This window comes from Anticarsia gemmatalis, chromosome 8 (genome assembly GCF_050436995.1).
Source record: "Anticarsia gemmatalis isolate Benzon Research Colony breed Stoneville strain chromosome 8, ilAntGemm2 primary, whole genome shotgun sequence".
Taxonomy (NCBI): domain Eukaryota; kingdom Metazoa; phylum Arthropoda; class Insecta; order Lepidoptera; family Erebidae; genus Anticarsia; species Anticarsia gemmatalis.
The window spans coordinates 8,555,544-8,571,510 of NC_134752.1; the positions used below are offsets into that span (position 1 = coordinate 8,555,544).

The 15,967-nt window shown below is 33.5% G+C and overlaps 4 protein-coding genes and 1 long non-coding RNA gene across 5 annotated transcripts; all 5 read right to left on the minus strand.

Annotated features, from left to right (window-relative positions):
- Positions 1-164: 164 nt before the first annotated feature.
- Positions 165-1,123, minus strand: LOC142974728 (uncharacterized). Its single transcript, XM_076117214.1, has 2 exons — positions 814-1,123; positions 165-277 (listed from the first exon to the last, which is right to left on the minus strand). The coding sequence occupies exons 1-2, from the start codon at positions 1,077-1,079 to the stop codon at positions 274-276; spliced, it is 270 nt and encodes an 89-aa protein (XP_075973329.1). The 5' UTR covers positions 1,080-1,123; the 3' UTR covers positions 165-273.
- Positions 1,124-3,970: 2,847 nt separating this feature from the next.
- LOC142974567 (uncharacterized) lies at positions 3,971-5,132 on the minus strand. The gene is made up of 2 exons (XM_076116981.1): positions 4,728-5,132; positions 3,971-4,049 (listed from the first exon to the last, which is right to left on the minus strand). Exon 1 carries the CDS (start codon positions 5,068-5,070, stop codon positions 4,744-4,746), a length of 327 nt encoding a protein of 108 aa, XP_075973096.1. The 5' UTR covers positions 5,071-5,132; the 3' UTR covers positions 3,971-4,049; positions 4,728-4,743.
- Positions 5,133-7,046: 1,914 nt separating this feature from the next.
- On the minus strand, positions 7,047-7,349 carry LOC142974898 (uncharacterized). The gene has a single exon (XM_076117469.1). It carries the CDS (start codon positions 7,347-7,349, stop codon positions 7,047-7,049), a length of 303 nt encoding a protein of 100 aa, XP_075973584.1.
- Positions 7,350-10,038: 2,689 nt separating this feature from the next.
- On the minus strand, positions 10,039-11,091 carry LOC142974959 (uncharacterized). The gene is made up of 2 exons (XM_076117538.1): positions 10,707-11,091; positions 10,039-10,263 (listed from the first exon to the last, which is right to left on the minus strand). Exon 1 carries the CDS (start codon positions 11,027-11,029, stop codon positions 10,727-10,729), a length of 303 nt encoding a protein of 100 aa, XP_075973653.1. The 5' UTR covers positions 11,030-11,091; the 3' UTR covers positions 10,039-10,263; positions 10,707-10,726.
- A 2,515-nt stretch (positions 11,092-13,606) lies between these two features.
- Positions 13,607-14,807, minus strand: LOC142974960 (uncharacterized). Its single transcript, XR_012959589.1, has 3 exons — positions 14,714-14,807; positions 14,007-14,601; positions 13,607-13,717 (listed from the first exon to the last, which is right to left on the minus strand). It is a non-coding gene; the product is annotated as an uncharacterized LOC142974960 (long non-coding RNA).
- Positions 14,808-15,967: the final 1,160 nt, after the last annotated feature.

Below are 15,967 nucleotides of genomic sequence, written 5' to 3' on the forward strand. Positions count from 1 at the left end.
TTTGTTATGATGTGATACTCTAATGTCTGATTTGATAGTATTTAGCATTTAATTATATATTTTCAGTACGTTTATAAGTTGTTATTGGTTGTTGGGATGAATAAGTTACAAGGTATCCTAACGAGACTGTAAGTCACTACCATTAATTTAAATAAATCAAAAACTTGAGGGCAAAAGAAAAAAACATTTTATTACTCAAAAAGGCGATTTATTTCTTTGAATACGTTTTTGTTTCTGTCTCATTTAACTTGGTTCGGGAAATTTCAACAGCCTTTACCTGAAATAGAAAAATATGCGTAAGACAACTGTCCTATGCCCATATCTATGTTATTAATATAAAATATAGTGCATGAACATAAAATTTCATTACTTGTATATCGCACTCAACTTAAAATTACAATAGGTCTGTACTTCACCATACAAAAAACCCGTCGTGGGAACGTACAAGGTTAGGTACTATTTTTAGACGCGAGTTAAAAATCATTAATCATTAATACATTCGTATATTAATATACTTTATTTTTATAAAATAGTAACTAAGTACTATGTAGTCTTCTTCTTTCAGCCTTTCTTCTTTCAAGCCACCCGAAGGCCTTCAGCTTAACGACTGTTATCTTAATTGATAACAACCGACTTTTTACGAGCCCTCCGAAGCACGGAAACGCCCAATTCAGATACCACTACGCGGTCACCCGTCTATGAAATGACCGCGCCAAGGTTTGTTTAACCTACAGATCGTTTACCGACTGGTGAGCACAACTAGCAACTGGCTATAGACGCCTCGACTATGTAGTTATTTAATATAATACTTACTCCATTGGTAGAGCTCCGCATAAACGTGACCTCTCGGCCTCAGTAAAATCCGAAAAATTGTTGAGACCGTAAACAGTGCCAGGTTGTTCCTTATTCCATTTATTTATATTCTTCAAGTTTTCCACAAATACTTCATAATGCACCTGCTTATCAGCTTCGTCCTTGTATTGCTTACCGAAGTCTTTAATATACTTTTCGAATAGATTAGCCGCATCGTTTACATCGTAATATATTTTTTGAGCGTCAAAATCGATGTTTTCCGCCATAGTGGCTACTACGAAAAGCAGAACTAGACTGATTACGCATGCGGCATTGAAGTAAATACTGATATAGAACAGCTGCGCGGTGATTGGTCGAATTTCGTTTTCAGCTAGTCTACTTTACACTTGATAATGACAGCACAAATAATCGAAAAGCTTTTCAGTTCAATTAAAATTTCCTTTTTTCTTAATGGTTTTGAAGAATGTGAAGAAAAAATTTGTTGCTGTGAGTAGTGACTGAATAAGTTATTTTTGTGACAAATATGACATATTGCTGCTGTTCTTTTCTGATATTATTATAACAATAATAACGTTTGTGAGGAACTGAACAAATGCTGTAGCTCGATTACCGACAACCATCTATCAAGAAAGTTTATATGAAAATCTGTTTAGCGCCTCTACCGGGCGCCGTGAGAACTATTTTGGCAGTACATTTTAAATGTCAAACTCTCGATACTCGAGCGTACTGCCTGCAGAGAATTGCGCTACTGGTAGCTACATGACATAAAACATTTTTAAAAGCAAAAGTATTATTTTATAGCTCTTCCACAATAAAACATCAATTTTGACTTAAAATAATTTATTTTTGGATTACATAACAAAACTTAAATTATAAATGTGTAAAATATTTATTCTGCGATAATCTATATGTTATCCATCGGAAACTTATGCTTGTAAATATATATCTTATCACTCACACATCAAATAATTCAAAATTATCGCTACATCAAATTCTGCTATGAATCAGAACTCGACTTGAGTCATATTATATGAATGATCACTAAAATGTATTAAAACGAATGCAGTTTTACTCATAATCAGCTGTTCCGCTACCTTGTTGCATAGGTTTCGATTACATAACAAAGAAATCGGCTATAGTTAAATTAAATTAGCATTCTTGAACATTTATACCGTGACTTCTTAGATAGTCCGTGATCCGTGTACAAAAATAAAATAGTTACTTAAAGTCAGCGGTATAAATTTGCACCTCCCACACAAGTGGTCGATGGTTCGAACCCGAAGCAAGACACCATACTCGAAACACATAGACGAAAATACTCACCTAGTCCGTCTCTTCTCTCAATTGTTTCAATTCCTGCTCAGATAAGTCAGAATAACCATTGAATCTGTAAAACTGACCGGTTTCCTTATATAACTTGTTGAAATCCTTCAACCTGAACACAAACTGTTTGTAGTGCAGTTGCTTGTCTGCTTCATCTTTGTACGACTTATGAAAATCTTTTATATAATCTTCAAACAATTGGGGTGCATCTTTCAAATCATACTCGTGGGGTATGACCTCTTTATATTCTACTAGCGCCAAAGCGGTGACAGCGAACAGTAGGACTAAACAGACGGTACGCATTTTAATTGTATAGGTACAGTATAACTCCTGAACGAAAGTTGATGGTCGACAGGAACCTCTTATAAAGTTCATCTCTTATATAGTCCTGTGTTCAAGGAAAAGTATTCGAAAATAAAGATGACAACATCTCGTTTTTGTATTCCGGTCCTATTAAATCGGATGTTTATAGGAAATACAAGAACCAAGAACTGAGTTTAAATGAATCAAGTAGAATTTAAAATATAAAAGCAGTAAAATAAATTATGCTATTAAATTATCTAAAATTATAATTTGACTATTTTGTTTACATATTTTATTTTGACTCCTATTTTTTTGGTAACAACAGTTAGTATTTAAGTTTATAGTAAGTATAAAAGATTTTTTTTTGTTCGAAAAACAGTCGGTTCAACCTTATCCGCAAGAGAAATACTGGTTTCTAAATATATTCAAGTCTTAATACTGTTATGTTTGTTGCATCTCTATATTCTATTTAAACCATTTATGGTTCTTACACATTAAATAAGACATCAGAAATGCAGAACTCAGTAACTAGTCAGTACATTTATATGCAACAAAGGGCTACAGCTATTTCATTTTGCATTGCATCTTAACATCATGTTTAACCATACAATTTATTCTTATTCTTATGCATATAATCACCCGCAACGAAAATGATAACATGTCATAGCGGAAGATCTTTTGTTAAGACAAAAGGCCGTTCGCCTTGTGCTCGGGCACGTGAGGTTATAACAAGAGATATTATATCCAACAGATATGGGTACCTACCTAAAATAGCCCAAGAATTATAGAACAGTAACTCGATTCTCTACTACTGTCGACTACCGACTTCCAGCTTGCTATCGTGAATTTTTGCACGAAAATCAGTTTAGCACCTCTACCGGGCTCCGTAAGAACTATTATAATACTACTTTTTAAATGTCAAACTATTGATATTCGACAGTACGGAAAAAAACGTGATGTTTACTATCAAGTACCTGGCTATTGAATTCGCCGCCAGCTTTTTGTGCCAGCTATTTATTTATTTCTATTATCAAATTAACCTCTTTTTCTAAGCTTCCCCGTTTTACGGTATTTTATTGTTGGACAATATAGTATTTATCTTGTTGTTTGACAATAGTCGAGGTGGTCACCAGTTCTCCATCACGGCCGTGCTGACAGGGCAATCAAGCTCGAAGCTGGTGACAGCTTCTTCTTGGCGGACGCTCATCTTAAACTTAGTCTTAGTATCGTCCACGCCAGGGACATCTGTCTACCTGATTATCTTTATTCGATAAATAACGGTGAGATAAACTGTTATCTCATTGAATTGTTCTGCACTATTTTTATTTCATTGTTTAAGATTAGATTTCGCTTAAATCACGCACCTGTTATTTTTTATCAAAATCTCAAACCATTTTTATTTGATTTCTATGACAACTTTCACGGAACTCCCGAAAACTGATGGAAAGCACCGTGATTGAATAATTTAGTTATTCAAATTACAGCCATAGCCTTTTAAGTCAGGGTAACAACAGGGATCAATAAAACATGGTTATAAGTTCAAAAATTATAATTATTCTTATGAAGTAATAAGGACGTACGTATCAAAGCAGCATCACGTCATCAATGATCTGCAAAGATAAAAAACAATGAATATTATTAAAGTAATCTTGATAAGTCAGATTGTATTGCTGTAGTGTTGATTATATTTCATACTAGCTGACCCGCGCAACTTCGCTTGCGTCACTTAAGGGATTCATAATTTTCCCCGTTTTTGTAACATTTTTCACTGGTACTCTACTCCTATTGGTCGTAGCGTGATGATATATAGTATATAGCCTTCCTCGATAAATGGGCTATCTAACACTGAAAGAATTTTTCAAATCGGACCAGTAGTTCCCGAGATTAGCGCGTTCAAACAAACAAACAAACAAACAAACAAACAAACTCTTCAGCTTTATAATATTATATTAGTATAGATTGAGCACGGAAACAAAACAGTAACTTTGCATTATCAAGTGCAAAATGGCCGCAATTCAGGCGGAAATAAGAGTCTTTTTTTTTGAATTCACAACGAATGATCTCTCTTAATCGTGTATGTGGATTAATAAAGAGAATCCAGGAAGATTGGTTTAATTATTAAAATTTTCTGTCTTCGCCTTATCGGCGTCTATTACTCTTTATTTTTTTCTCATCAATTGTCAGCTATCATAAACTTTTCTTTACTCTGATCGTTTTGATACCCAAGTTTATCATTCCACATAAACATATGTTCGAAAATTATATTTTCAATTTCTAAAACTACTTACGTATTATTTTGTAGATTCAGTTTTCTAGATTCGGCAGTGGTCTGAAGAACCTTTGGTTTTCTTCTTCAGTGAAATCAGCAAAGCCAGTGATACCATATCCAGTGTCAGGTTGTTCCGCATTCAACTTGTTTATCTTCACTAAATTGTTCTTAAATGCTTCGTAATGTACCTGTCTGTCGGCATCATCCTTGTACTTCCTGTCGTTGTCTTTAATGAATTGTTCGAATAACTGTGGAGCGTCCTTCAAATCATAGTATGTTTTTTCTATGTGACCGGGGCCGAATTGTGGGCCGTTCGCCATAGCGGCCGCGACGAATAGCAACACTAAACTGATTGAACGCATTGTTTCGTGATCGTTTACAGCAGTAAGATAACTGAAGTCCGAGTGTGATTAATTTGGTATAAACGCGCTCCTTTTTATACTAGCGATATTGTTGACCTAAACTATTGACCTATACATGAATATTACATCATTTACGTGCCGCTTTTTTTACATCGTTTAAAAAAAACTGATTTAATTTTCCTTGAAAAACGCACATTGAACTTGGTTGAAAGGTTCAGTACAAGTAATAATTCTCTCTTTGCAAAATCTTCCTTTTTTCAATTCTGTTTCAATTCTGAGATTTTTCAGCAAATTAATTGTTCAAAAATATAAATTACTCATTACTAGTTTTGACATAATTTAGCTTTAAACTATACCTTACCCTCTTATTCATAAACACACTATAAACCTATTTTAGTTCAAAAACTATTATAATATGTTTTATCTTTTTCATTTCGCTAAGGAGTGAAAGAAACGAAACTCTTTATTAGCCTTTCAAAACTTCATATATTTTTATGAATAAAAGGGTAAAAGTTTAATAAAATGATACATAGGTACATACAATAAAAATAACTCACGTAATTTTAACATTTATTTAATGACTTTCTTAATTGTGTTCATAGGTTTGAGTGATTTGGAAGAGGCATGTTGAAAATAAAGATGCAATCAAAAGATTCAGGAAATCATTTAAAATTATTTAAATGACGGCCATTTTCATGTCGCGTGTAAGGAACTCTAAATTTAAATATACCTAAATATTTACTCTTATCTTAACGTGTTGTGATTGTTGTCAACATAAACCTTGTAAAGAATAAACAAATATTTATAACTATAGTCTATACGTACAAATAGCTACTATATCATGGAAAACACATAACATCAAAATGCCCTCATAAAGGCGCGAAAATTGGCACCTTCGAAAGTATATCTTGTAAAAATATACATTGTAAATAGTTATTGTATATATCGGAATCATATAATCATATAATCGGATGTTACAAATAGTATCTAGTTATTATATATACCATTTTTTTGTAGGTATGCAAAATACCTACATTATAAATATACTGCTTAAATTATTTTTTTGACAAAACCAAAATTATTTGACTGTTTCTTTAATACTATATTCATACAGACTGAGACGTGGTAAAAAAAATATTTGTTATAAATAACAAAATCAGTTTATTTGCATAACTTGTACATATTGTTTAATTTTGCAGCCGTCTACATACATAGAAATATCCATAAGACTTAAACTTTTTGTTAAAACTGATTTTAAATGAAAAACCAATTTGCCAAAAATCGTAGAACAGCAAGTAAAAATCTATTTGTTAATCCAATTAAATATTTAAATTCAAATAAACCCATAAACAAAAAGTTACAGCGAAAATAATTGTTTATTCAGGTGTTACTGCTTTTCCAGTGATTTCCGATTTCATCGATTCATCTGAAAACAAATAAAAATTGTGTAAACATGTTGTTTACAACTCATAATTTACCTAAAAAATATTATCGTGATTGAAAGAGGAAAAAATCGAAAAACATATTGTGAAATAAGTATATCGTAATGTTTAAATTTCTAGTAATTTATCAATTTAGATCTAATATGCACAACTTTTTTAAAATAAACTAAGAAAAACTTCCGAATAATCAAATCGCAAGTTTTACATACAAACAGGACTTCTTTATATGAGTGAAAATCTCAGTAGCCTTATTCAAGCATCGCATTTTTTAGAAGGTAGGTAAACCTAGGTATTTAATCATTATGCTCATATTTAAGCCTAATGTTGGCTTGATAGTTTACCATCATTAAAACCTCCGGCCCGGTTGCCCGGTTGCCCGGTTTCTGAGGCACATTTAGCGGTAGTTTGTCCATTAAAACTATCATGTTTATATCAGCTTAAACAACATTAAGTTTAAATACAAGTAGTCTGAAACCAAAGTAGTAACAACAAAATCGTCAGAATTTACTTACTTTTTTTAGTTGACTTGATTTCTTATCCCAGGCGTCTCCTCTCAGCGTCAGTGTAGTCAGAGAACATGTTGACACCAAACGCGGTCAAGGGAAAATCAGCATTAGACTTGTTGATATGCTTCAGATTATTTACAAACGCTTCATAATGAACTTGTCTATCAGCTTCGTCCTTGTACACCTTATTGTAATCCTTCACGAATTTTTCAAACAGATTTGGAGCATCATTTACGTCGTAATATTCTTTATGTAGTGGAGGAGGGCTTACAGGTGAACCGTAAGCCGTAGCGGCAACAACAACAAGCAACAATAGACTGACTGCACGCATTTTGAAATAGTTCTTCCTCACTCTAATGACGAACGATTCTGTTTGACTCAGAATCAAAATGCTGCTTATATATAGTGAAAATACGCTTCAAAACGTACTACGTTGTGTAAAAAATATTGACTTTGATCAGTCCTACTTTTGTAGAGTTCCGTAAAAATTAATATCGAAATCAAACCATGGATTTTTAGAAGTATCGTTTTGTGTACATATTAATGTGCTACACTTATGATATTGGAACATGTTATTCCGAGTAATATGTTTGTCTATTTCTGAGAAATACTAAAGTAAAGCTGAAACCCTTCTTTGTAACTAATATTTCCTGAAGCAGTTTCATTTAACACTAGCTGACCCGCGCAACTTCACTTGCGTCACATAAGAGAATCATAATTTTCCCCGTTTTTGTAACATTTTTCACTGGTACTCTGCTCCTATTGGTCGTAGCGTGATGATATATAGCCTATAGCCTTCCTCGATAAATGGGCTATCTAACACTGAAAGAATTTTTCAAATCGGACCAGTAGTTCCCGAGATTAGCGCGTTCAAACAAACAAACAAACAAACTCTTCAGCTTTATAATATTAGTATAGATTTGCTTTTCGTTCGCTTTCTCACATTATTGATTTAACTACACACACTTCTTTCATGAAACACATTATTTTGTTTAGATTTTGACTTGATCTGGTGATAATTTATATTTCACTGATTACCAAAAAAAAAATCACATGTGGTCAACAAAAAAGATTTTTTTAAATTATAATCTCTCTCTCTTAAATATGATCTCGCTCGTAATATCTGTTAATTTCTAGGCCTATGATCTTATTTTCAGTGTAAAGAGCGTTAAGCAGTACTTTCTGGGCTGACATTATCCAATAGACATTGGAAAATATTATAAGGAACTCTACGACAATCGTAACCTGAAACGTTTTTCTTTTCCACGTGTAAGCAGGTACCAATATTATTTTTGACAAAAAAAACCGCAGAACCTTGGATTGTGCTAAGATTATTTAATTTGTGGTTTTCCGTGATGATCACGTGCTATGGATTCTGTCGTTAAGTACTTACTTCGACAACGATTCAAAGAGTGTTTTGTAAAGTTGTTGTAATAAATACTTATGGGCATGTCGTTAATTTAAAACCACTATATCCGGTTCTGAATCCACGTGGGAATGCTGTTTACAATTTGGGTGTTGTTGGGCGCCAGGATCCGCCGTCGGTTCAGACTGACCAAAAAGGACGTCAAGAATTTTCGATCACCTGCGACCAAAAGCTGAAGGAAACGTTTACAAGAAACTGTTCCGAACACAAAACAAACTGTTTACCTCTACCTCTAAGAACAGTGCGAATGCACTCCGACTTTCGCGGTAACTTTCGGTTCCGCGTGTAATGTTAGCTTGAATCTGACAAGATTATCAAATCGATTAAGTTTATTTTTAACAAGCAACATTATTTTCTCTTTGGTTGAAAAAAGTATTTCTATAAATATCTTGTCTTCTGTCTTTTAAGATAGCTAAACCAGTTGAGATATAAAAAAAACATATTTGTCGGTCTGTATATTTGGCGGATCAGAACATAAATATTGTAAGTATGTTATGTATGGTTAACTTCACGATATCATGTGTGTCTTGGATTCCAGTTCAACTTTAGGCAGATATTTGTGTGATGAGCAGGTATATTTTTGTGTTCTGGTCTTGAAGTTTTATCTTTATTTAAATTATAATGTAAATTAATTGTTTTGTAGTTGACAGTTAACTGGCTTAGTTAATAACAGCCGCGTGGATCAATCTCTGAGGCAAAGCTACGCTTGCCAAGGTTGTCCTGTGTATGGGTGTCTATCTAATACGTATCGACTTCTTCCATGTTTCGGAATACACGTAAAATTCTGGGTCCTGGCTGTTATTTTCAAAGATCTTTGACAGTCGTTAACAGTAGTCAGAAGCTTGAAAGTCTGGCAACCAGTCTTACCGAAGGGTATCGTGTTATATACCAGGTAACTGGGTTGTGGAGGTCAGATAGGCAATCGCTCCTTGTAAAAACACCGGTGTCCTGCATCCGGTGAGACTGGAAGTCGACTCCAACATAGTTGGAAGGAAGGCTGGGCTGATGAGTTAACTGGTTATCGAAGTACGTACTCAAACTCGGTTTCATTCTCAACCTTAGGATTTTTTAAGCAGGAAAATAATTATTTGATGTTGGAGTTAGATCAGTACAAAGGAACTTTCCTGGCGTACCTACTTACTTATAGGGGACACGATATCGCCAAATCAGTTCGTTTCGTCGCTTATTGCAGATATTCAGATGGTCCTCTTACAAAAGTATCCTGTGTCCTGGCCTGACTGGTCCTTCATCAAAATGAGTTGTTCAGTAGTTTTGGCTGTGTTAGTGTTTGAGTAACAAACATACACAACAAAAATATTATTATACGAATGGATGCCTTTAACTTTTAGAAAGATTATGCAAATGAATGAGTGTCAAACTGTCCTATTCAACCGAATAGATAATGTTTGTTTCCATGAACCAATTAATCGAAGTTTGTCTTGGACTTCTTCTGTTTATAATTATTGAAAATACTGTCACCTGGTCTATATTATGTTATGTTTGTTTGTTTTTCATAAATATAGTAGAACTGGAGGGAACAGGTCTAGTCTAACATAATATAAATATGGGCATAAAGGTAATTAAAACGTCAGAATTAGCATAACAATAAATTTATTTAGGGTCGTAAGTTCTTTCATAATACATTATACAGATCTTAACACAAGTTTCGTTGAGAAGAGATTTTCAATTAAACAACTGATAAAATAAAACCTCTTATTTAAAAAAGTACGATTTTATTCTTATGGTAGCATCATTTTATGTAAACGCTTTTTTCTTTATATGGTCCAGTGTTGTTATAGTTTCAGCAATTTCTATTGATCTGCAAACAAAAAGAAACATACATTAGAGTAATGATTAAGTATGTCACTTACAAAAAATGCGGTTATTTTAACGATCATTTATTTAGCTAAAATAGTCCGACAATGCATTACAAACTGCGGGTTAAATATAGCCACAATAGACACACTTCAAAGAACGTTTCTTTTAGTCGTTAAATAAAGATTCTATAAACATTCGTAACAATAATTCTCATTAAGTGCCGTTTGTGTTCCATCGAGTATTCGACACTTCAAGGATTAATATTGCTACTTAAATAAGTATGTTATAAGTACTTTGTTAGATTTCCTTACTGTGTTAGGTACAAAAGTGTAAGTTGGATGATAGAAACTAATTTTATACTTATAGAAAAGGATAATCAAGTCTATAACTAAGATAAAAATCACTCATCTTCAATCTAAAACACTAAATGATAACTTCACTTACAATACAAACGGCGGCCATTCTTATCCAAGACGTTTCCTCTGCTCATCAGTGAAGTCAGAAAACTGGTTAATACCATAAGCAGTAAGGGGTTGCTCAGCGTTCCACTTGTTGATATTCTTCAAGTTATTGACAAAAGCCTCGTAATGGACTTGTCTGTCGGCATCATCGGTGTACTGCTTATTGTAATCTTTGATGAATTTCTCAAATAAATTCGGAGCGTCATTTACGTCATAATATTCCTTGTCTAGTGGTGGAGGGTCTACGGGAGTAGCGTAAACAGTAGTGGCTGCGACAACTAGTAATATAACACAGACGGTACGCATTTTCAAAGAGTATTACACAGATCTTTACCGTACTAGCTTACAATTCAGTTTGACGGTATTTGTTCGCAACGGCGCTTATATATTATTATGCTAGTCAAATTACGCTGCTATGTAAAAAATTACTTATTCACACATCACGTTTTGTGATCATGTGCTTCGATTAGATCTGCTTTTGTAAAGTTCTGTAGCTTACGGAACTGTGATTATTTATAACATGCAAGATCAATCAACCAATAAAATTTTACTGGCAAAAAATATTTTAATAATGCCTGGCGCCTGCCGTCTGGTGTCTTGCCGTACAAATAGGATTGCCAGATCCAGGCTGATCATTTGTGGGGCCAAGAACGGAATCAGAGTTCTGGTCTCCGATCCAAGACCTGAGTAGGAATGACCAAAAAATATATAAATAGGAGTCCTGGCTTTTGTCATAAGATCGAAAAATAATCTGATATTTCTAAAAAGCAGTAGCCTAGGAGTACTTACATAAAAAGTTCCCTCGCAAATAAGCCATGAGTATGTAACAAGAATATCGTAAAGAAAAATCTCGCTTGCCTGAGGGTTCCTTACCCAGTTATTTTAGTCCATCTCATTCAATCTCAATTGAATGTGATGGACTTGAGGTCTAATCCCTCAAAGTGAAGAAAATTATGTGCTTAATAAATTAACTATTGTACCTATTGCATCATCAGCTAGGTCGCTCTGTCGGTCGCATCGCTCATCAGCATAGTGTAGTGGTAGGGAATTGACCTAGTAAGAAAAAAAACAAAGTCCTTACTTAATACATTTATTCAGTCTATCTTTGCTGGTACTTAGGTATATTGTAACAATAGGTATTGCCTTTTCACCGATGCATATGCTACCTGTAAACAAAAGGCTAATATGAATAGAATATCTAGAGACTTAAATAATATGGCTGGATATTGAACTAAAAAAATATGATAAAAAATGTATAGGTACCAAAGCTCTAGGGGCTTGTTACTATTTCGAATTTTACAAATAACTTATATTATTCCGTAGGTTAATTTCCATTAAAAACAAGTCGAGTCAAGCATACAAAAAAAATAATTTGAAAATAAGTATACCTAATATCTTTACATTTTTTCGTTACGTATTAACTTAGAACCGGGGCACCTACCTTTTAACACCAGTTTCTACTCTCTTCTGGGGACCAGTCAGCAAAATTGTTAATGCCAAAAGCAGTGTTAGGTTGTTCCCTATTTAACTGATTTATTCTTTTCATTGAATCCACAAAGTATTTAAAACGCACTTGTTTCTCAGCTTCATCCTTGTATTGCCTATTGAAGTCTCTAATAAATTTTTCAAATAAATTGGCCGCGTCGTTTACATCTAAGTATATTTTGTAGGATTGAACATCTATTGGAAGCGCCATTGCAGCTTCAACGGATCGTAAGACAACACTGATGGCACAAGTTTTGGTAATTTGATTATTATACCTTGCTGTGTATTGTTATCTACGTGTCTCTACGTCTATCTGTGTAATGTAGTTGATAGCAGAGCATATGGTGTCACAGAATTCTTTTGGGCATACGTGGTGCAGTAGGCACACATAATACATCGAAATCCGTTGTCGCTTTATCTATTGAGTTATCTAACGGTTATTCATAAGCCATGAAACTGGCCCTAAATATGTTATACTAGCTGACCCGCGCAACTTCGCTTGCGTCACATAAGAGAGAATCATATTTTTTCCCGCTTTTGTAACATTTTTCGTTGCTACTTCGCTCCTAATGGTCATAGCGTGATGTTATATACCCTAAAGCCTTCCTCGATAAATGGGCTAGCTAACACTGAAATAATTTTTCAAATCGGACCCGTAGTTCTTGAGATTAGCGCGTTCAAACAAACAAACAAACAAACTCTTCAGCTTTATAATATTAGTATAGATTTATAATATTAGTATAGATTGAATCTACATCAATGAAGTAGATATAATTTGTAAGGAGGATAATTATTTTTTTACGACCGTTGGCGTCTCTCCAACGTCTACGCTGCGTGTGCGTCGCGTGGCAAGCGTTAACGTCCGCTAAGCACGACGTTAACCTCGCGCACGTGAAACTATTTGAGACCCAACAGAACAGTAGCCTGATTCTCTACCATTATCAAATATACCATGTGGTTACCATAGCACAAGCTCAACCTAGTTTGGAATCAAATGACCGTGGGTGAGTTGTCCAATGATATTTATTAATTTATTATTATCGACAACCGGCAAGTTAACGTTGCGTATACGCGACGCTGCGCAGACATTGAAGGAACACCAAGTAAGGAAATTTCATTTATTAAGTAATTATTTCATTTATCAGAGAGTTAGGCGAAGTGTTTTTGTTTTACGGGTCCAAGAACTAATCTGAATAAATTCATATGGCTCAACTTTGCGAGTTTGAAGACAATTATGTCGAGAGAGGTCAATATCCATTCCGAACTATTCAATTAAATCAGGGGTTCCCAGTCTTTAGTCAGGGACCACTTTTACATTATTCTTGTTAGCAGGGACCACTATGAAAGTATATTAAAAATAAAGTACATACATAATAGTAATTTAATTAATTGGAGGAGAAAAAAAATAAGACAAAACTTTACTAAATACATTTTATTTGCCCATTGCCTTTGTATACATATGAAAGGTCATCACATCACATAGGTACATATGAGGTATTGCCTATTTATCTGGGAACAAAAAGAAATTATAATGAGAATATCCAAAGAAAATAAAATAAAAATAATATTGGACGTTGAATGAAATGTAAAGTAAAAATATATAACAATTAAGACACAGAAAATTTTATGGAGCACTGTGTTACTTTAATTCGGAATAAGTATGTTATTGTAAGTTGTTGTTTGTATTCTAAACTTAAATAAGAATATACTATAACCAAATGCAAAAATAAAATAATATGATAATTAAGTTTAATATCCTAATATATACTTATTATATATTAAAATAGAAAGTAGGTACCTTTCAACAACACCGTCTCCTCTCTTCCGGGGACCAGTCAGAAAAATCATTAATGCCATAAACAGTTATAGGTTGTTCCCTATTCAACTGATTTATTCTTTTCAATGAATCCACAAAGTATTCAAAACGCAATTGTTTTTCCACTTCATCCTTGTATTGTTTATTAAAGTCTTTTATATATTTTTCAAATAAACTAGCTGCATCATTTACATCATAGAATACTTTTAGAGATTGAATATCCATAATGAATTACAAAAATAAAACTGATAGCTTGGCTTTTGACAATCTGATAATATTATAGCTGTGTATTGTAATCTACTAGTATAGTTGATAGTGGAGTTATGATGTCAGTGTCACAGAATTATTTTAAGCATCTGTGGTAAAGTAGTTAAACATGCACACATTAAGCTAGTTTAAGTAGCTACTCTAAGTTTAATATTATTTTAAATCTACAAGTTAATGGAAATAGTATATTTTTTAAAAGTGGAAAACTACATTATCATTCCATTATGTAATAAACATGTAGATAAATTTTGTTTATTCATTTATTGGGGAGTAAGGTGAATTGCATTGTTTCACAGGTCCAAAAACTCATCTGAAAAAGTAATGAAAAATAATTTAGCAAGTGATAACACATTTTGGTTGAGTTTCGTAGGTCAATTTACATTCTATACTATTCTCCACAGCAACTACTATTGCGAACTTACACAAATATTAATTATTCAAAGTATTCAAAATTATAATTTATCAAATATCCCGATTCCCGTAAACAAACAGGTGTTTTGAACATTTGAACTTGACAGATTTTGACATAAATGATTCCGTTTAGTTATCTGCTCACTACAAAATAGTTACCAAGTCTAATTTTATTAATAAAATCATATATATATATCATTTACAAAATGCATTTCTTTCTTAGTAGTCAAATACGAGGAATATTTTAATTGTTTTTATTTTGAAACAGATTCAAGCTCTTTATAAATAATTTATAATGATACCGCAAAGCACAAAAGTAATAGCAAAAATTTAACGAAATAGTTCAAAACGTTCATCTTGAGGCACAATAAATAAAAAGGTAAAGAATTGTGACCTTTATAATAATAATACGGTATGGTCAATGTAGTAATATAATTTTAAATCTTTGTATTGAGAACTGGATATCACCTGAGACTCCGATAAAATGTCTACTATAATGCAACCTAGATACATGCTGCTGAGAATGGCTGAGCTGGAAAAGTTATCGTTTAAGACCGGTATTATTATATTGGAAGCACATTTTGAAACCCAATAAACAATGACATGGTAAAATAGGTTTTTATAAGTGCCTCCATATTGATACCAGTCTACTAAGGGTTATAATACCTAGGTGCTTACGTTTCAACTACTCCGGCGGCGCTATACATCCGCACAGACGTGCAGTTTGTTCCGGGGTCCAGTCAGAAAAATCTGTAAGGCCGTAAACAGTGTTGGGTTGTTCCCTGTTGTACTGATTTATTTTTTTCAATGATTCCACAAAGTGATTAAAGTGCACTTGCTTCTCGGCTTCATCCTTGTATTCTTTATTGAAATCTTTGAGATATTTTTCATAAATGTTAACCGCGTCGTTCACATCGTAATATATTTTTTGGGACTGGTAATCTGTTGGGAGAGCCATTGCGGCCGCTACGAAAAGCAAAGCTAAACTGATGGCGCGCGTTTTGGTAATCTAGTAATGTAATCTACTAGATTATTATAGTACTAGCTGACCCGCGCAACTTCGCTTGCGTCACATAAGAGAGAATGGGTCAAATATTCCCCGTTTTTGTAACACTTTTTTACTGTTACTCTGCTCCTATTGGTCGTAGCGTTATGATATAAAATATGCTTTTTTTCACGAAAAATATTCTTAAAATTATTTATATCCCTTAATATAACGAAGTCGCGCTAAGGCATATCCGCCATTAAAACAGTTGCCATGACAA